The sequence below is a fragment of the Sapajus apella genome, unplaced genomic scaffold (assembly GCF_009761245.1).
Source record: "Sapajus apella isolate SASKATOON/1434 unplaced genomic scaffold, GSC_monkey_1.0 scaffold28, whole genome shotgun sequence".
Taxonomy (NCBI): Eukaryota; Metazoa; Chordata; class Mammalia; order Primates; family Cebidae; genus Sapajus; species Sapajus apella.
This window is the reverse complement of record NW_022436968.1, coordinates 4,449,884-4,471,400: the sequence shown is the minus strand read 5'-3', so window position 1 is coordinate 4,471,400 and position 21,517 is coordinate 4,449,884. Positions and strand designations below refer to the sequence as shown.

Sequence of the window (21,517 nt, the reverse complement as noted above, 5' to 3'; positions counted from 1 at the left end):
CGAAAGTCAGAGCCGGAGGGCAGTACGCAGGCGCAGCGGGGTTTTCCGGCAGCCAGCCCCACTTCCTTACAGTGGTTTCCCCCCGGGCGGGGGGGCCCCTTGTCAGCACGCTCCCCTGGGGCTGCATATTGGCTTGCGGGACGCGGTCCCAGAGAGGCTGGTCCACGCGGGCCGGACTCGCGAGTGTTAGCCCCGCACACGACGGAAGTTGGAGGCGCGGGTGGCTGCCAATTCACCTTAGAGAGAGGGAGGAGAACCTCTGCTGATCTCCGCACCTAGGGTGCTGGAAACCTTACTCATCCACTTCCAACGTTTATTTCTTTCCTTGTCCTGAATAGGTGTTTTTACCCGCTTCACTTCGCTGTCTACACAGTTTGCACTCGCACTAACTCAGATCTTTTCCTGTCTGGTAAGCTCTGACACTCAGCCAGCCTGTGTGGCTGCCCTTGAACCAGAGGTGGTGGGCTGGCAGTTTCTGTAGGCATCCTTAGGCTCGGTCTGCGTGGGGCTTGCCTCTTTCTTCTGGGGTCTTCTCGCCCCCGTGCCTTCTCAGTTATGGTGATTATAACAGAAGGAAAGTGGGAGAAGTGTAATGGAGAATGCTTAGTTACTGGACAATGATTTCGAAAGTTCGACTGGCCCAGGAAACATACTTTTGTGTAATGTCTGTGACTTACCTAATGCTTCTATGAGGCACGAGACTGGATTTCTTTGGGCTCTGTTCGCCTCTTAAGGGGCTCTGCCTTCTTAGGGTGAACCCGGCACCCACCTAGACCCTCCAGTGTGTGAAAGGGACGACCGCATTGGCTCCCAACTTCCAGCCTCTTGTGAGGGAGGACCAGCCCCCTTGGCTGCACACAAACGACCCTAAAGTCCAGAGTTCTGCTATGCAAATAGACGTTTGTTTTCCCCTGTTAGAACACAGGACCAGCTAGATAATTTGCAGGGCCAGTTGCAAAATGAAAATGTGGGATCCTTTATTCAAAACTAATTAAGAATTTCAAGAAAGCGACAGGAGAGCATGAAGCCAAGCATGGAGCCCTTCTTAGTGGCCTGCCCTGTGCAAGCCAGACCTAGGTGGGGAATTGGGGGGCATTTCTTCTATAGGAACCTGGTTTGATGATCACTTCAATGAAGAAACAAATTTTATGACACCACTCACCTGTGTAAAAGCCTCTGCTGGCTTCCTGTTGCATTTGCAATAAAAGCCACAGCCCTTAGCGTTCCCTATAGGGCCTGACAATTTGGTCTCCCTACCTACCCCTCTCACTCATCTTATTTCACTCTCCCCATACTTCACTAGGCTCCCCTTCATTCCTTTGGCCTCTTTCTGTTCCTCAGATACCCCAGGTTTTTACCTGCCTGAGTCCTGTGCATACATACACTGCTCTTTTGGGATGCTCTTTTCCTGGCTGTGTTCATGGACTGCCTCCTTCCCATTCTCTAGGTCTCTGCTCAGTCATCATCTCCTAAAAGACACCCTCATTGATTCCTTCCTCCAGTGACTGCGTCACATTTGCAATCCTCTTAACACTTGTAAAATCTGTCCCTGTTTATTGTTTGTCTATTTTCATCTCTCCTTGCCAATGTATAAGTTCACAATAGAAAGGACTTTGTTCTGTGTTATAGCCTTTTCCATCCAGGGTTCCATGAAACAATTCAGTCTAATTTTCCAGGGCATCTATGTGTGTAATGAATTCCCTGGTCTCCTGTATATCTAAAATAGCACTGTATACAATCCCTGGGAGAACTGAGAAAATCGTCAAGCAAATCGCTTTCTGTGTCTTGTGGTTCAGAAACCCTAGTTAAGCAAGACAAGGCCTGATATACACATTTTTAAATATTTCAAAAATATTTTTTGAACGAATGATTAGAACATCATTGACCAGCAATAGAATCAGGAATCACAGGTTAATTCGGACATTCAGATCTCAGCACTGGCTCTAAGACCTATCGAGCCACAATTGAGCAGGGGAGAGAATAATGAGCAGGCATAGTCCAGAAAAACTTCCCTAAAGGATTTTTAATGAGAACTCTACTCCTCTACACCCCTTCCAACCTCTCCTCTCTCTCTGCCCTCTCTGGATGGCAGAGTTCTTTCCGTCTGCAGCAGTCTGTGAGACATCTAAGAGGATGACTGTCAAGCCTAACCTAATAGTGTTGTGGAGGACTTTTACTGGGGGCAGAAATAGTAATGGCTTTGAGTTTAATTGACAGTTTAGGGGAGATTTCAGGAACACTTGGTTAATCTGTGAGTAGGTAGATGTCTAGGATGTTAGGCATGCCTGAGATAATACCTAAATCAAAGGGAAGTGAGAGTGAGCTGATAAACAGTGTAATTCTAGACAATGTCTATTGGAGGTTAAGGGTGAGATAGAGAGGAAGTCCCCTCTGTGTGATCAAAGGCAAGTGTGGTTTGGTTAATCAGGATGAAGCATAACACTGAGGACTGTTTCATGATTTTAGATTTTGGAGTTGAAGAGAATTCTAGCTTAGTTCTGCAGGCAGCCCAAAGAGCAAAGGAAAGGAAGGAATGAATCACCATCCTCAAATGTGTTCAAACACCAAATCATTAATAAATAATTATTCAGGGCCAGATTGTACTAGATTCCAGGAATATAACTGTGAGCAGGGCTGTCTTGGTCTCAAGCCTAACAGAGCTTGCTTGGAGTCTGTTGAGGACAATAGATGATATCATTTATACCAAAGGTATACTGTGCTGGGGATCTAGAGGATGCTATGGAGGAGGCATGGCATGACCTGAGGCATGCACATACGTGTGTGTGTTTGTGTGTGTGTGTGTGTGTGTGTACGTGTGTCTGGCAGAAAGGCTTTCCAGAGCCTGAAGAATGCATGAACATTATCCAGGTGCAGGGGTAGATGGGATGGGGTTGGAGAATTGAGAGGATGTGGCAGGTGAAGTGGAGAGAACATTATCATAGAAACTGAAAGTAGTTCAGTCAGTATTGTGTGCAGATGTTGAGTGGATAAGAAGCTGTTGGGGAGGAGTGATGGGAGACGCGCTGAAGACTCAGAGAAGACTAAGTAATACATGACTTTGGAAAGATCTGTTGAGAATTATGGTCTTTATCCAAGCCTGGGATTTTTTTTTTTTGAGACGGAGTTTTGCTCTTGTTACCCAGGCTGGAGTGCAATGGCGCGATCTCGGCTCACCGCAACCTCCGCCTCCCGGGTTCAGGCAATTCTCCTGCCCCAGCCTCCTACCTGGGATTCTTAACCTAGTTTTTGTGCCATGGACCCATTTAACAGTCCAATGAAACCCACACGCTTTTCAAAAAATAATGTTTTTAGTTGAATAGATAAGATGCATAAGATTCAAAAGAAAACCAATTATATTGAGATGCTGGTATCAAGCCAACTTTGTGATATATTAAAACCAACTTTGTGATATAATAATGTAAATGATTTTTTTTTCTCTTTTTTTGAGACAGGGTCTCACTCTGTCACCCAGGCTGGAATGAAGTGGCAGCACGGTTCACTGTAGCCTCGACCTCCTGGGTGGACTTCCCATTTAGCCTCCAGAGTAGCAGGGACCATAGGCACATACCACCACACCTGGCTAATTTAAAAAAAGAAAGTATTTTGAGTAGAGATGGGGTCTCACTGTGTTGCCCAGATTGGTCTTGAACTCTGAGGCTCAAGTGATCCTCTCACCTCAGCCTCCTACAATGTTGGAATTACAGGTGTGAGCCACTTCACCTGGCCAAATGTTTATTTACTAATGACATTAAATAATAGGATCTAGCAGTGGGTTCAATTAATGCAATTTCAGAATTGTGCTTAGCATAAACAATATTTTGAGATAACTTTAATAATTGTGCTATAAATGTGGTATGGTTTATGGTTTGCTGCCCTTATAACTGAAGGAAATTAACTGTAGTTAGAAGTTAGTGGAAATAAAACCGTAACTTTGCCATCTAGATTCATGAGCCCCTTGAATTCTGTCCACACACCGCAGACAAGAACTGCTAATGCAGAGCATCGTGAATCATTCAAAAATTTAAGTAGGGAGTGAAATTATCCAATTTTAGTAGAGCCCTCTGTGTACACATGAAGCTACATAAAATTGTTTCTTGTCTTTACTATAAAGAAACAAAGAATGTCCTTCCCCATGTTTTTATGGCATCCCCTTTGTGAGTATTCTGGTAGAAATCTTCTGTCTTTATAGTGGTGGTTACACAACGATATGAGTTTGTCAGAATTCATAGGCTGACACACACAAAATGATGAATTTTACTGTATGTAAATTATATGTCAGTTAGCCAGACTTTCAAAAGTACATCAACAAAATCAATAAATGTTCCTAGTCAATTTGGAAAAAAGCTTTCTTTACTCTGTGTCAGATATTGGAGTATGTGCACACAGAGGCCAAATGGTGTGGACTCTCTGTCTACTGCTAGAGCAGAGTATTTGGATGGCTTGACCTTTAATTCTTTTTCTTTTACTGTGGGGAGTTGCATGGGCTTCCTGAACTGTGGAGTTAAAGAAAAATCCTTTGAATTTGCCAGAGGTATATTCGTTTTTTATGATGCTTTGGTGGGGTAGGGTTCTTGCTACCTTAGTTTTTGATGAAATTCATTGGCCTTCTTGCAGCATTTATTACAGATGAAGGCATTCATAGTACAAGTGCTTAAAGTGATTTTTTAAATTTGAAAAGTCATTAGCAAAATGTATATCTGTGATTGATCTGAGATGGGTGAAAGGAGAAGTGAAACTAAATCTATGTTTTGTTTCAATTTCATTAAATACTGCTTATTTGCCACTAGTTTGTTACCGACTGAATGTTTGTGTTCCCCTCTGAAAATTTGTATGTTGAATTGCTAGTCCCCAGAGTGATGGTAGTAGGAGGTGGAGCTTTGGGGAGGTGATTAGATCATGAGGCTGAGCCCTCAAGAATGGGATTAGTGCCCTTCTAAAAGAGACTTCGGAGAGCTCTCTAGCTGTCTTTCCATCCTGTAATACAATGAGAAATTGACAGTCTGCAACCTGGAAGAGGGCTCTCAGCAGAACTAGACCAGACTGATTTTAGACTCCCAGCCCCAAGAACTGTGAGAAATAATCTGCTTGTTTTTTTTTTTTTTTTTTTTCTATAAGCCACCCAGTCTGTGGTACTTTGTTATAGCAGCCCGAATTGACTAAGTCACAGTAGGCAGAAAAAAATATCCTGGGGTAGAATTTGGTCAAAACATGGTCCAAATTCCCTTCCCATTGCATCTCCTGCTCATGTAGCACACCTTATCTTTAACTAAACAGATCTCCCCAGGACTCCTCTGACAAAACCTCATTGCCCTCTGCTATAGTTTGGATGTTTGTCTCCCCAAAGCTCAGGTTGAAATTTGATCCCAATGTTGGAGGTGGGACCTAATGTGAGGTGTTTGGGTCATGGAGGCAGATCTCATGAATAGATTAGCACCCTCTGGGTGTGGGAAAGGTAAGTGCTTACTGACTCTGTTAGTTTCTGACAGTGCTAGTTGCTAAAGGCAGGTGCCTTCCCCACTCCCTCTTGCTTCCTCTCTCACCATGTGATCTCTGCATATGCCAGGTTCCCTTCCCCTTCCTCCATAACTCAAAGCAACCTAAGGCCTTCATCAGATGCGGGCACCAGTGTCATGCTTCTTGTAGTCTGCAGAACCATGAGCAAAATAAAGCTCTATTGTTTATAAATTACCCAGCCTCGGATATTCCTTTTGAGCAACACAGCACAGACTAAGACAGAAAATTGGCACTGAGGACGGGAGGTTGCGATAAAGATACTTGTGAATGTGAAAGTGGCTTGAACTGAGTAACAGGCAGAGGTTTGGAAGAGTTTGGAGGACTGAGAAGAAGTTTGGAACTTCTTAGAGATTGACTGAGTGGTTGTGACCAAAATGCTGATAGAAATCTAAAGGTCATGTTGACGAAATCTCAGATGGAAATGAGGAACTTACTGGAAACTGGAGCAAATATCACCTTGTTAAACGGTAATAAAGAATTTGGCTGCATTGTGTTCAGGCCCTATGACTTTATAGAAGGCTAAACTTAAGAATAATGACCTAGGGTATCTGGCAGAAGAAATTTCAGTAGCAGAGTACTCAAGAAGTGGTGTGGCTACTTTTAAAAGCCTATGCTAAATTATGGGAGCTAAGGAATGACTGAAAAGTGTAATTTGTAATTAAAAGGGAAGGAAAATATACAAATTTGGAAATTTCATGGACTAGCCATGTGATAGAGAAGGAAAGAACATTTTTAGGCAAGGAATCCAAGGGTGTGAGGAATCTGAGGGTGCTACAGAGCAACCATTGCTAAGGAGATTATTGTGACTAAACCAGAGCCAGGTGTTACTAGTTAAGAAAATGAGAAAAAGGCCTTGAAGGCACTTCAGAATGCCTTTTTCTCAAATGCCTTTGAGGCTGACCCTCCCATCACAGGCCCAGAATCCTAGGATGACAGAATGGTTTGGGGGGAGGACAGGCCTGGAGACTGCTGCCCTGTGACCAGTCTGCTGCTCCCCATATCTCCACCACTCCAGATGGCACAGCCATGGCTCACATGACCTCAATGGCCCCAGGTAGGACTCATGTCGAAGCTCTGGAGGGCATAAGCCATAAGTCTTGCTGGTGTCTAAACGGTATTAAGTCTGCAGGTGCCCAGAATACAAAAGTCATGGAGGCTTGGCAGCTTCCACCTGGATTTCAGAGGATGTATAGGAAATCCTGGATGCTCAGGCAGAAGTCTGCTGCAGGGGCAGAGCCACAGCAGAGAGTCCCCCTGGGGCAATGCCTAGTGGAGCCATGGGATTAGGGCTGATGCTACAAGGACCCAAGAAGCATAGTCATCAGCAGTGTGCAACCTCAGCCTGGAAAAGCTATAGACATTCAACTCGAGCCTGTGAGAGCAGCCAGTGGCCTTGGGAGTAGGGCTCCTTGAGATCGTGGGAGCCCACTCCTCATACCAGTGTACCCAGGATGCAGGACGTGGAGTCAAGGACTATTTTGGAGCTTTAAGATTTAATATCTGTCCTCCTGGGTTTTGGACTTGCATGGGTACTGTTGCTCCTTTTTTACGGATTTCTTCCTTTTGGGATGGGACTGTTTATCCAATACATGTACCAACATTACATCTTGGAAAGAAACAACTTGTTTTTGATTTTAGAGTTTCATACTTGGAAGGAATTTGCCTTGAGTCTCAGATGGGTCTTTGGGTTTTCAAGTTGATGCTGGAACAAGTTAAGAGCTTGGGAACTATTGAGAAGGGATGATTATATTTTGCAACATGAGGAAGACATGAGTTTTGGGGGGCCAGAGGAGGAATGCTATAGTTTGGATGTTTGTCTCCCCAAATCACATGTTGAAATTTGATTCCAGTGTTAGAGGTGAGACCTAATGGCCGGTGTTTGTGTCATGGGAGTGGATGCATGAATAGATTAATACCCTCCCATGGTGGGGGACACGAATGAATTCTTACTCTGTTGGTTCTTGTAAGAGCTGGTTTTTATAAAGAGCCTGGCACCTCCGCACTCTTGTCTCTTGCTTCCTCCCTTGCCGTGTGATCTCTACATACACCAACTTCCCTTTGCCTTCTGCAGTGAGTAGAAGCAGCCTAAGGGCCTCACATGCAGATGCAGGTTCCATGCTTCTTGTATACTCTGCAAAACCAAATAAACCTCTTTATGAATTATCCAGCTTCAGGTATTCCTTTATAGCAACACAAAATGAAATAAGACACCCCCACAGAAATGATTTTTAGAGCACAAGAATCACACTCTTGGGAAATAACTCTTAACTCTGGGGTCAATAATTTTGGGGTCAATAACTCTGGGATCAATTAATTAACCCCAATTAGCTGGGGTCAGTAATTATGGGGTCAGTAACTCTGGGATCAATTAATTTTGGTTCTCTGAATCTAAATAAACATAGCCACTCATTGAGCTTTTATAACATGGCCATTGTTCATATTGTAGAAAGTGAACTACAGATGTCCTTTATTTTCTACCCCCAAATAACAATGATGACTATGATCACATAGAAAACCTTGACATTCTGCTACCAGGCTCTATATTGACGAGCTTTTTTAAACTTCTGTGAAATAGGTAGGAGTCCATTGTACTTTTGATAAATTCCAAGGAGCAAAGAGCTTCTGCAATCTTTTTTTGTCTAAATCCAATTGTTTAAGAGTACTTCCTGGTAGGAAATTACTTCTTTAAAGATAAAACTGTAATAGTCATGCTCCGGTTTACATTATTTCATCCAATTCTGCTGCCAGTAGATATATATATATATATATATATATATATATATATATATGTCAGGCAAATTTTAGAAAACTGGGTTTTGTGGAAAGAAGTAGAGACTGGGAGGATGCACCTCCAGTAAGATGAACCCTTCCATCAAACAGATGCCTTCACCCTAAAAGCATTTGGGAGCTCACAAAGGAGTAAAGGAACTGGCCTTGGAGGAGGTGGAGAGTTTGTTCCATAGGAACAATCTAGGAGCCAGTTGGGCACATGTGGGTGGGATGAGGTTGCTCAGATGGAATCTCTCTAAGTGAAAGGGCAGGTTATACTAAAAACTTTTTCCCTTGAATTCTTTTCCATCAAACATTAGCCTCTGCCTGTTTGGTTTGTCTGGAGGACTGGAGGTGGGCAGAAGGAATTAAATAAGAGCCCTTCAGAGGGGGCTGCCTTCTCTGACTCTGCAGTCAGGGCTCACCTTGGAAACCTGGTTCTGGATTTTTCTGCATCTGGTCGCAGCAGATGCCTCAGTAGATGACTTCCTCACCTGGCGCAGCAACATCCCCAGGGCTCAGCAGGCATAGAGAGCTCTCCAGTTCTTGAGCATTGGAGGGCTCCTTGCTGTTACTAAGGACAGCAGCTGGGCAATGGCACCACTAAACATCCAGTCGGAGTGAGGCAAGGACCAAAATAGACTTGCCATTCACATGCATTACTATCCAGGAAACCACCTACCCTTCCTGTTTACTAGAGAAAATTGAAGGAATGGAACTTGTCATTCTAAACCTCTTTCCCTAGTCTCAGGTTGCATTCATGGAACCAGAGAGACTATTAGAGCTGGGAAGGATCATAGAACTCACATAGTCTAACCTCTTCTAGAGATGAAGAATGAACAATCTATGAATAAAATCAGTCACCCGCGGCCAGGGCTGTTATTCTCCTAGTCCTCATTTCATGAGTTGTTGTTTTAACCTATGTGTCTGCTTATAATACCTGTAAAATCAGTGCAGTTTGCCCAAGATACCGCCAAGAATGACTCTGGATCCCTCCTCCTGTGGTACCAGCAGCTGTTGAACCCCATAGTTGGGATAATGTTGACATGGCACTCAGGAGGCTTCATAATTCAGCCCTCGATGTCCTGTGAATTTCTGCTAATGTTCCATCATGATTTTCATCTTGGATCTACTGTGATCACCCTGCCTGGTAGCACACTCATCACACTGATTGGCTTATTTGGCTTTTCTCTCAGGCCTTCCTGCTGAGGTGTAGGTGTGACTTTGTTATTCTTGACCCACCCTGAAACATTAATATTTACATCTTCTAGCGAAATTCATAAGGAACACCAGAGAGACAAATCAGAAATAAACCAAACACAGGCAAGCAAGTCTTCTGTTAATATTGTTATTAACACTGGTTTCTTAAAGTTGTCTTATCTTGCAAGTTTATCTGAAACTTTGGTTTCTAGCATTTCAGTCACAACACTCCCAACTGGGGGGGTGCCATGACAGTGAGAAGAGAGCTTCAGATGTCAAACATTTCCTAGAACCCGGTATTTACAAAGCTGAAGAAATAAAATGTGGTTGTTGGGCAAAGAACAGTCTTTAAACTTTTTCATTTGCTTCCTTTCTTGGTATTTCAGTTTATTCTGTCATTCAGCAGAATAAGGAGATTTCATCTAAAATTAAAAATGAAAATAATCTTTGAGGAAACTACTGATTTGCAAATAAATCACTATTTCTTGTGTAAATAAACCTCCTCTTTTCTACTAATTACTCTATAATTTTTCTATTACTTAGGTAAAATACTTTAAGTATTTGCAAAAGTAATTGGGGTTGATCAATCTAAAATAAAAGGTACCTTTCAAGTAGACAGAAAACTGTTTTAACAAAAAGGCCTGTTCATCTACCAAAAACATAATGAAATGGGTACAAAATGTAGTTAAAGTTCAGTTAGACATAAATAACTTGATGATTTAAGGGAACTGACATAGAATAAGCTATCAAAGGAAAGTGAATTTTTCATCTATGGAAATCTTGAAGAGAAGATCTAAAAACCAACCAGATATAATTTTTTGAGGCTTAAAGTCCCTCCAAGTTTCTATTATTCTGATGTATGTTCGCTTTCATGTAAATTGGGGGTTTGAACCCATTGACCGTATTGGCGGATAAGAGTAAATAGGATGCCTCCTAACTAACATTATTGCATTAAAGATTATGACTCAATTCTCAAAAAGGAGAACATTATTATGCTATTGACTGTTATTCACATATTACTTGACAAGGCTCCAGGTTCTTGAAATGCAAGTCATAATCAAGAAAAATTGCAATTTGTGATGCTTGCCCTGTTAAGATAGCAAACTAGGTTTACTAGATATTAAGTAACTAGTAGTAGCAAACTAGGTTTACTAGATATTAAGTAACTAGTAAACTAGATAGTATACTAGGTTTATAAATCATGACCAATAAACGTTGTTTGCTACAGCAGAGAGTGGTGGGGAATGAGAGGGCCCATGGTGCAAGCAGGGATAGTGTTTGAGTAGGGTATAGGAATATTTTGCCCTCTGGTGGTTTCTGAGGGAAAGAACTTAAAGCAGTTTAAGTAAGTGAAGGTGTCTGCTTTCAACACTCATAACATCAGCAACACCATCCAGACATCTTTTGTGTTATGCTTATGAATTTGTTCCAAAACATGTGTTTTCTCCCTACCCAGGCAGAATTTTAGGCCCTTTGATTCACACACCACCTTTGCATCATTGGAAATGCCTTTGACCAGCAATGGAAAATAAAGGGAACATACTGCAGTTTCAATTGTTGTGGGACTCAGGTTTTCTCTCAGCACTGCATACACGCTTGGAGACATGGGAAGAAGGTCCGATGGAGAATGTGGCTCCGTTGAATCACTTCGGCTTAAAAAGATAACAAGGTCAATGTGGACAAGGATTAAAAAATAATCACCGCTCACGGTGACTTACTGTGTCAGGAACTCATTTCTAGGGCTTCATCTATTTGTGGCACTGAGTTGTCTAATTCATTTCATGTCAGAACATTCAACATGCTATGGAATATATGGCATGTAAAAGGGGAATTTTATAATTCTAGTCACAATAGATTGCTAAGTGTGCCATGAAAGCTAGCTTTATGTATTAAAGGAAATGGGATATTGAACATTAAAATTCTTTGCTCTCAGTTATGTGTACTCTGCTCTATCTTTAAATCTCCTATAGGAAAGCATTTACTAAAAGAAATTTTACATGTGACTAAGATTACTCACATTGTTGAGATGGGGATAAAAACAGAAGGAACATAACCTTTGTCTCCTCTTTCTGTTGGTCTTGAAACTAGAAAAAAAAAAGGCACAATGTTGGGGGAAAAATGTCAATATTATCAATAGAAGTGGGGAAAAAAGTGCCTAGAAAAATATTAGCAATGCTAAGAAGAAGAGCGATAATACAGTTGTTCAGTGATCCACAAAAATGTTTTGTTAAATAGGGGACACTTTTAGATAAGCATAAAATGTGCAAGAAGAGAAAAACAAATATCTTAGCAGGCCTAATCTGACTTTACATATTAATGCCTCTAAACTGTGTGGGGAAAATTGAGAATCAACTATATTACCTATCTTCTGTTTCATTTACGTTTGATTATAAGGACTGATTGAGTCATGTTTTGGGAGATAAAACCCAGTTCTTTTCATTAAAATTGACAGCAATCAGAAGCTTATGATTACAAATGTTTTCGAAGTACAGACATCAGTCTTCCCGAAAGTATCTTTGTGCTGCAGTAACCATCATGTGCAAGCCTCACCTTGGAAAAATTCCCCAAACTTCTCAGGTATACCATGCTGAACTAGTATTTGTTCCAATTTCCCAATCCTAATTTGTTGCATTGATATTTGTTATTTCATTTGATTAGTTGTTGAAAGTCATTGACGAGCCACTGGTTTTTTGTTTTTATTTTCTTTTGTATTTTTGTTTATTTCAGAGGGCATGAAGTCAGGTGGCTGCCAGTCTGTGAGTGGCAACTGTAGGATATTCTACATGATGGTGCCCAGAGATTTACTTGCTACAGATGAAGATTTTTATGGATTGTATACACTTTCATTAAAGAAACAGAATGGTGAATGTACCTTAAAATTACATAGCAATTTAATGAATTTTCTTTTATATATTAGAATAATATTTAATGAATGCCTGTTTTGGCCAGGCATTGTTCTAGGTCCTTAGGACACAACCAGGAAAGGTAGGCTGGGAGTGTGGGAGGAGGGAGAGGATGAAGCACAGATCCACAGATACCCTCCCTGGAAAATGAACAAATACCCTGAGGTGTAAGACCACAGTAGGGTTAAAAATATAAATCTTATAAACACTGGGGTTCCTTTGCAAAATACAGACTTGTGCTTTGCTATTAAAAGCTTCTCATCATTATCCCCTCTTTCTTTTCCTTTCCCTTAGTCATAGACATGAAGTCTGCATCACTTCTGTCTTATGAAGGAGAAAACTGAAGCTCTCCAAGTGGCCGTGAGAGGCCCCCACAGCCATGGTGAAGTCTAGTTGCAGCTGCTTATTACTCTGCTAGTGTTAGACAGCCCAGCGGTCCCTTTTCAGGAGCTGCTGACATACCACTTCATTTCTAATGCTTTGACCTCTGTATGCCCCTTAGATCTCACAAAAATTAGAGTAAACAAAAAGAGGAACTTCATTTACTTTGCTCCAATATGAGGTTATTTTCCAAAATCTTAAGGAAAAAAACCAAAATAAAAGAACCTAACCTTCACCAAGCTGGGAGCTGTAGTGTTTGCCGAAGGCTTTGTCTTTGGGAATGTCAGGATATAGGTACTTCAGAGGGTTTTCAGGAATGTTTTCAGCCATGATAACTTTGTAGTCTCGCAGGATGTCAGCAAATGGCAGAGCAGACAATCGGCCTTTATTGTAGGGTTCTACAGAGTGGAATCTCACTTCCCCTTGAAAAACAGAAATTGGAGAAATTTACAGGTTCCTGTACACATTCCTTGTGACCATTTTTTCCTGCCCACATTATCTTCATGTCACTGGAGTGACTTGTCAGTTCATATCACTTTAATGTCAGACCTTCTGCTGTCTGGACAGTATAGATTGTTCATACAATAGAGCTTTTGGAATTCATAGGTACCCTGTTCTGAGACAGCTGCAACAACGAATATTCAGACCCACTGAACACATGACAAACAGATCAACACACTATTCACTTACAAAAACTGAAAGACTGGTAACCAAATTTAAGAAAACTAATTTCACATGAATAAACATTATTAAGTATATACCATTTTCAGAATGGTCCACCCAGGTGAAAGTTATTCCTCCAAGATGGCTTTCACTGAATCTTAATAAAAAGGTACCAGGCATTTTATCCTTTAGCAAGAGCCGTTCTTTCTCTTTGCTAACAAAGCCCATGACATACCTAAAAATAGAACATGCATGATTTTATCTGATCATTATTGCATCTGATCACTTATTGCATTTACAAAGAGCAGACCTAAAGTTTGTTTTGAGTATAATCAAAAGTCATTCATATCTGAAGTACTTATATGTAGATTAATATACATAGTGATACTCCACGAAGAATAAGAAATTGCAACTATTTTTTTCTATGGTACTAAACATGGATAAGAGAAAAAGAAATAGAAGAAAACCAATGACAACAGAAAAAAAGAACATAATTAACTCACATGAAAAATATAGCCTATAACTCACCCATCAATCCAAAGGGGAAGAATGTGTTTCTTAATTAGATCCAATATTGCTTCAAGCCATGTCCAAAAGGTAAATGATTTACCAGGTAAATGTTCCTACAGGAATAAACAAGCACTTTAAGACAATGATTATTTAAGTAATAATGTTGATATTATAATGTAAGGTCAATTTTTCAATAAAATATTATCTTTAAACTGAACAACACCTTAGTTTCTTTTAAAAATATCCCTATGGGGGAAATTCTCAAAACTCCAGGTAGTAATATAGAGCTTAGAAAGGAACATTGTATTAAAAATATGTATCTAAATGATGTCCCCCCTTCCCTGTTTGTACCTTGCAGAACTTGGCCCAGGTGAGGTGACCATCAGTGTAGCCAGAATGGACTGAAATGAAAGAAAATAACGAGATTTTTCATTCAACAACGAGATGCTTCAATTTTGTGGTCAATTTAGATATTTTCCCTCTTCCCTTTCAAGCATTTCTTAAGCGCCTGATATGGGATTGCAAAGTACTGAGTGTTAGGTACAGTACAAATATAAGACATCATCCTTGCTCCTAAGAAATTTATTATCTAGAAAAGAAGATTTTTGGTGGAGAAACTATGGTTTAGAAAGCAGGTGGGTATCTAGGATATGGGTGGGTAGAATATAAATTGTCAGAGGAGAGGAAGGAGAGCAAGAATAATATAGGACAAGGCATGATGGTCATGGACATGGCTCATACAGGAGACAGGAAGAGCTGCCTACTGTTGGTGAATGAACATTATAAAACAAATTTGTGTAAGTTAGGTGTAGCTAGATTACCAGGAATGTTGCCTATTAAGATGGAAAAAATAGACTAGAAATCTATTAGACAATAAGTAGCCATTGGCTGTTTTGATCCAGAGCAGTGAAAGGATACGAGAGTTTCCATGTAAATTTTTAGGGAAATTATACTCCTAAGAATAATTTGATAAAGGTCTGAAAGGATGTGATTGCTATCTATACTACATGTTTAAAAGCTTTAGTCACTCTAACAAATATTTATTGAATGCCTACTATTGCTGCTTATGAATTAAATAAGGATCAAAACATGTATTTATATATATATATGTAATTTTTTTTTTTTTTTTTTTTTTTTTTTAAGACGGGGTTTCGCCTTTTTTACCCAGGTACCCAGGCTGGAGTGCAATGGCGCGATCTCGGCTCACCGCAACCTCCGCCTCCTGGGTTCAGGCAATTCTCCTGCCTCAGCCTCCCGAGTAGCTGGGATTACAGGCACGCGCCACCATGCCCAGCTAATTTTTTGTATTTTTAGTAGAGACGGGGTTTCACCATGTTGACCAGGATGGTCTCGAGCTCTTGACCTCGTCATCCGCCCGCCTCGGCCTCCCAAAGTGCTAGGATTACAGGCTTGAGCCACCGCGCCCGGCCAACATGTATTTATATTAAGTAAACTTTGTAATATTTTCTGAAGCCTTAATTTATTTACGTACGTATTGATCCAGGAGTAGGCACAAGTGGCAACCATCCCAGCACCATGTGAGTCAAGCTTAAATCACACATGATTCTACTTCTGCTGCACAAATGGATCTTTGGCCGTATTTTAACTAGAAATGCATATAGATCTAATTTTAACTCTTTTTGATGCTAAATATGTTAAACCCTGACTTGTCAAAATACAGCTCTCTTAGAATTCTTTTAGAAAAAGTTTGATTATAGTTGGTACGTGTAGTACCAATGACTCTAGTTTGCAAACTTTAGAAATCTCAGTCAAAGCTGAAACTTTGGTATGCAGAATTAAGTATTGCCCAGGTGTTTTAAAATTTCTATTACATTTCCTGGACTTTGTGAAGGAATCAGTCATTTTCCAGCTGGTTAATGTCAATTGAGACGTTAATATGAACGATCTAGGCACTGTTAAGGCTTCACATCATATTTAGTGGAAACACAGCCTGGAGACTGGGGTGGGGAATAGACCTCCATATGCTGGAGACTGGGGTGAGGGATAGACAGGGAGGGGCTTTGAATCTGGACAGGTCTGGTCTTTGGCTTGGTTCTGCTAGGTACTAGCCATGCATCCATGACAAGTCACTTAACTTCTGCACTCCAATACAATCATTTATAAAATTGATAGAATAAGGTTAGCCTTGAAGGACTTTTCTGAGAATCAAAGATAATGTAGCACTTAGCTCTGTGCCTGGCAATATAGTAGGCATTCCATAAATTATGATGATCATCATTATTATTAATAGTAGTAATAGCGTCCTGGTTATTTAAAATGCTTGAGTACCAAAAACTGAGGCAAATCCTCCCTATCTACCAGCTCTCACCTGTAAGCTTCTCTGCCAGCATATTGAGTTGATCTGAATTAAGGCCACGACCAACGTACGATGAAAACTGCCAGCTCATCACCTCCAATAGTTGACTCAATGTGGCAGGTGGAGGATTATTAAAGAAAACCAAGTTCTGAAATAGAGTCATGATGATGATTTGTTAATTATGTTACAGTGGGTAGCTAGTTAGGTATGAGCAGGGCAAGAAAGGTCTCCCCCTGTTCTGCACACACACACTAGGAGTGTTGGGTGACCCATTAGGTGATGGTCAGGCAATTGTTAAGTGTTTCTCAAAAGTCATAATTGGTCACAGCTGGTGCCAGGGAATGACGGTGTCCTAATAGAAAACACCTAAAACCAATCAGCAGCTTCCCAGCAAGATCTCAGAGTGGGGAGAAGTAACACAAGACCCTGAGAGGTCAAGCTCCACACTTGGTTTCTCATCTTGCCCACTTGGCCCTCTTCCAAGTTGTACTTTCCTTCTTTTCTTTCCTTTCCTTCCTTTTTCTTACTGCTCTAAAGCTTTTAGCAAACTCTCACTCCTGCTCTGAAGCTTGCCTGGGTCACTCCTTCTGTCTTATGCCCCTCAGTTGAATTCTTTCTTCTGAGGAGGCAAGAATTGAGGTTGCTGCAGATCCATACAGATTCAATACAGCCAATAACAATCACGCCGACGACACTGTAAGTCAATATATTGGATTCCTAATTTAAACTCTTTAGGCCAACCTAAGTTAATATAAAGTATCATCTCATCTCTGTTGTTCTTAAGATCGATGTCTTTTCCTAAAAGTCTCCTTGTTCTTCATGCATGTATATGATCAGGCTCCATCTGTCTTGAGAAGAATCACTTGACATCTCTTTAACTTTTCCCTATTAGTCTACTGATACAAGTACTTAACACTGTCCAACAAGTAATTTGACATGTACTCTTTTCTAGAACAATATTTATCTGAAACAAAACTTATATCATGTTATTTAATTGGTTTATCATAGGGTTGGCACAAGTTTTACCTTGACCAGACCAATCATCCCAAAGTGCTAGAAACAGTAAATTCCCAGGCTAGGGAAGGTGATCCTACAATATTAAGATTAACCTCAGATTCCTCTTTTATGGACAGCGTAGTAGTCTTTTCTTATTTGCTCTAGATAATTAAAAAAACAAAAACAGAGAAATGATCTTGCTATGTTGCCCAAGCTGGACTTGAACTCCTGGGCTCAAGAAATTCTCTTGCCTCAGCCTCTCAAGTAGCTGAAACTCTAGGTGTGCACCATGGTGCCCAGTTAAATAAGAAAATATTCTGTATGGTCAACTACAAACAAGATTGTGCCAGAAACTGGCCAACAACAGTGGAACATAAGACCTCTGTTCCAGATTACTGGAAAACAGATGTCTGAAAGTCAAGAAAAATGTTCTAAGAAGAGGAAAGGAAGAATTCAGAAATCCAATGCGTTGCCTGGAGAAGGCCATTGAGAACATGAGCTAAATTGGGCTTAGATTAATCAAGAAAAAGAAGCAATTCAAGATATTTCAGAAGGTGGGAATAAAAGAGGACACAGCATCCAACAAAGAATGGGCAATAGGAAGAGGAGGAATAAAGAGAAAGAATTTCTAGGGAGATGGTTTTATGTGAACCTGAGAATGGTGCCTGGAAAAGTGACCAGAAAACACAGAATACAATCAAGGCCCAAGGACTTAGGTTTTGAAGCAGGACAGAATTAAGAGGAGAAACCAGGATTAGTTGTTCAGATTGGTTCTGCAACTAGGCTGTGAGTCTGTATTTTAACAGCTGTATATTATCTTTTGCTCTAGATTCTCATCCTAGAGCCATGTAAATCCGGGATAATGTGTGTGATGACTTTGGTACGTTTCTTACAAAAGGAGGTTGCTGAAGAAAGCTAAGTGCAGCACTGCTCTGTGAGGCCAGAGAACAGAGAAGTAGCCCATCACTCCTTCTACTCCCTGGAGTTGGAAGAAAGCTGAACAAATGTAGGTCTAATGGGTATCAACATTTAATCTCAGGGGCATTGGCTGTCCTTTGCCTTAAAGAGCAGGTGATTTCTCTGGTAAGTTCTGCTCTTTTGGGGGTACTCTGCATGGTCTTCCTCTCTGCAGTTAATTTTTCTCAGATGCTGGGGCAGTTGAGGAGAAGGAGTAGGGCTGTGTCATTTTCCTCATTTTTTTCTTAATAGAAACATTGAATTAAGAAGAAAGAACACCTACAGCTGATTCAATCTTACTGCTCGGATCTAAAGTACAAGAATTATTCCCTTTGGAGGGAACATTTGCTTTGAATTAAGAAGAAATGTTGTTATTTACATTTGACCTATTTTCTCCAGACCTTAGCGGTTTCCAGGACAACACACTGAGGTTTTGAAGGAGGGGTGCAAGGGGAAGTGCTGACACATCTTTTTGCCACTCCCTTCCCTGGTTGTCTTATAAGAACATCTATTCACTGCTGGCTTTGTGACTTGAGGCCAATTTTGAGTCAATGTCAAAACCACCAGATGGCACCAAAACCCAGTTTGAGCCTAGGATGGATGAAATCTGTAATTAACTTGAAAAATGTGTGCTGTCAGAATACGGTTAGGCAAGATTGATGAATATTCTAATTACTTACTTGGAAACCAATTCTCTACCTTTGTAGAAGAGACTATATGGACAAGGTGGGATCAGAAGCAGCTGAGGAGGAGTTAACTAAGAAGTTTCCTCCAGCTTAGTTAACAGAGCCATAGGATGGCCCTGGAACTCTCATACACATAGTTGGGAGCTGACCAGATTCTCAGAAATAACAAATACCTGTCTGTTACTTTTGCCAGCAGAACTCTCTCAGGGTCCACAAACATCAGAACATAATACTTTAAATATGACATGAGACGAAACACACAACCAGAAATAAAGCAACTCTCACCCTCACACCCCGCTGGCACACACATCTTTGGATGCAGATGTATTTGTTGGCAATAAAACAAATCAAATAGAATTATAGAAGGTGAGGTAGAAATAGAGTCTACCTGGGAATCGTTGGTGGACACGTTGTACCAAATGATGGATGCCCAAGCATTAGGTAATTGACTGACATTGGAAATCATCACCACAGGCAATGAGCTGGTCTGGTTTGGGGGAAAAAAAGCATGACTCAGGAAATCTCAGAAAACAAACAAGAATCTGAGCAACAAATTATTTAATGTATATAGTTCATAATGCCCTTGAGCTTTTTGTTTCATTTATTTATTTATTTATTTATTGAGACGGTCTCACTCTGTCACCCAGGCTGGAGTGAAGTGGCATGATCATCACTCACTGAAGCCTCCACCTCCTGGACTCAATTGATACTCCTGCCTCTCTGCCTTCTGAGTAGCTGGGACCACAGACACATGCCACCACACCCAGCAAATTTTTGTATTTTTAGCAGAGATGGGAGTTTCACCTTGTTGCCTAGGCTGGTCTTGAATTCCAGGGCTCAATCTACCTGCCTTAGCCTCCCAAAGTGCTGGGATTACAGGTGTGAACCACTGCACCCAGCTATGCACAAGCTTTTATCAATTACATGTAACCAGAATATTATGTGAACTAGTGAACATTTGACATATTGATTTTCTAAATTAAAACAAAAGTAATGAATAGGGAATGTACTAAAACCTAGAAAATATCGAGCTTATATCTATAAATGCTGACCAATTCCTGCAAATGTCATTAGTAAATAGCATATGTTTTTTAAACATCTACCTCCAAATCCATGGTCAGGCCATAGAGGCAGATCTGTGTTTCAAAGGTTATGGAATGAAGTTCTTCGGTCACCATGTGACATCCCTAAGGGAGAGAGAAAAAATTGTTACCTCCCAAATGCATATTCACTATCTAATAGAAGACTTCTTTCTATATAAATTAATACATTCATTAATAAATTAATAAAATAAATGCTCCCAGACAGTCTCTATTATAGAACATTCCCTCTTATTGTCTTAAAGGTTATATACAGAGTTTGGAAAATCTTCATTTTCCCAAACAGAATGATTTTAAGTCTTCAAAACAAGATAATTTCTGGCTTTAAAAATTGTAGCATAGTTCTTTTTTCAGTTGAAATTTAGACAAGTTGTTCTTTATTTTAATATTTGAAAATTGGTCCTTTTGATTTACCAAATGTTAATAAAAACAGTCCGTATATGCACAGGTATACAGATACAAGTCTTAAGTGTCACAATGAATTTGTTTAAAAAGAATGCAAGACCTCCTTCTGGTTTAACATGTAGGTGGAGTACATGTATTTTCCTCTGTTCCCTCCCTACCTTACCTCCAATAAGGTAATAGCTGGACTTTTATTCATTTTCCAATAAAGTGAAACTGTAATCTAGATCCCTGAGTAAAAGGTTGGGGAGTGCAGAGTGAGGGTAGAACAAAGAACCCAGAGGTTGAAAGCACTGAGTGCCCTGAGGCTGCAGACTGTAAACCAGGATGTGCTTTAAGACCCCCAGCTCAGGCAGTGAGGTCTCCAACCCTCCTGACCTGGGCAGAGGAGGGAGATTTGCTCTTTGGGGCAGATGAGTCAGAGGAATTACAGAGGCTGTCTACATTCTGGGAACAAGGTCAAGATGCAGGCAGGGGCTAGGTGCTGTGTGTGCTGAAGAGAGGAAGGTCCTGTGAAAGTTTACGGTTGAGCCCATGCTTGTCCCTCCTCTGACATCTAGAGCCAGGCTTAAAATCTCCTGGAAATGTATCTGGGAAGTGGACCAGACCAAGGAATGTAACATACAGATACTGCCTTATACACCCACCACCGCCCCCCAGCAACCCATTGAAACAGCCAGATTTTAAAAATCACCCTAAGTCTACAGTTCCCAACATGCACATAGAATATTCAGGCAGTTTTTTAGTGCCCTTCTCTTAATTATTAACAGCAAATTGATGATCATCAGGCTTTGACAAAGCCTCTCACATGAAATGAGGATGCAAAAACAAAAAACTCAGAGGACAAGTAAAAAAAAGAAGAATATAAGAAAACAGTGAAGAAAGCCTCCTGTATTCAGCTCAGTCTATTCAATAAATATATGGCATGTTGAAGGAGCAAATCAACCATCTGCAATGGGAAGACAGTGCTTAGACACTGATTTGAACAAGCCAACTGTAAAAAGGCTCTTTTGAGGCAATGGAGGAATTTGAATACAAAATAGGATTTTTTTAAGGAAGGCTTTTTAAAAGTTGTTGTTTAGGTTTTTGTGACAAGGGTATTGTGGTTAGATTTAAACA

General features: G+C 40.6%; 1 protein-coding gene across 4 annotated transcripts in view; it reads right to left on the bottom strand.

The window, feature by feature from the left end:
- Positions 1–9,615: 9,615 nt before the first annotated feature.
- STAT4 (signal transducer and activator of transcription 4) overlaps positions 9,616–21,517 on the bottom strand; it is a 129,571-nt gene continuing 117,669 nt past the window's right edge. For 3 of the 4 annotated variants that reach the window (XM_032292608.1, XM_032292607.1, XM_032292609.1), the window contains 10 exons: positions 20,000–20,083; positions 19,285–19,383; positions 16,270–16,405; positions 14,292–14,341; positions 13,959–14,053; positions 13,529–13,665; positions 12,998–13,189; positions 11,501–11,567; positions 11,027–11,135; positions 9,616–9,905 (listed from right to left, as the gene is read on the bottom strand). In XM_032292608.1, coding sequence (XP_032148499.1) covers positions 9,879–9,905; positions 11,027–11,135; positions 11,501–11,567; positions 12,998–13,189; positions 13,529–13,665; positions 13,959–14,053; positions 14,292–14,341; positions 16,270–16,405; positions 19,285–19,383; positions 20,000–20,083 — 996 coding nt within the window. In that variant the 3' untranslated portion in view covers positions 9,616–9,878. The remainder of the gene's footprint in view (positions 9,906–11,026; positions 11,136–11,500; positions 11,568–12,997; positions 13,190–13,528; positions 13,666–13,958; positions 14,054–14,291; positions 14,342–16,269; positions 16,406–19,284; positions 19,384–19,999; positions 20,084–21,517) is intronic. The other variant, XM_032292610.1, reaches the window with a different exon arrangement.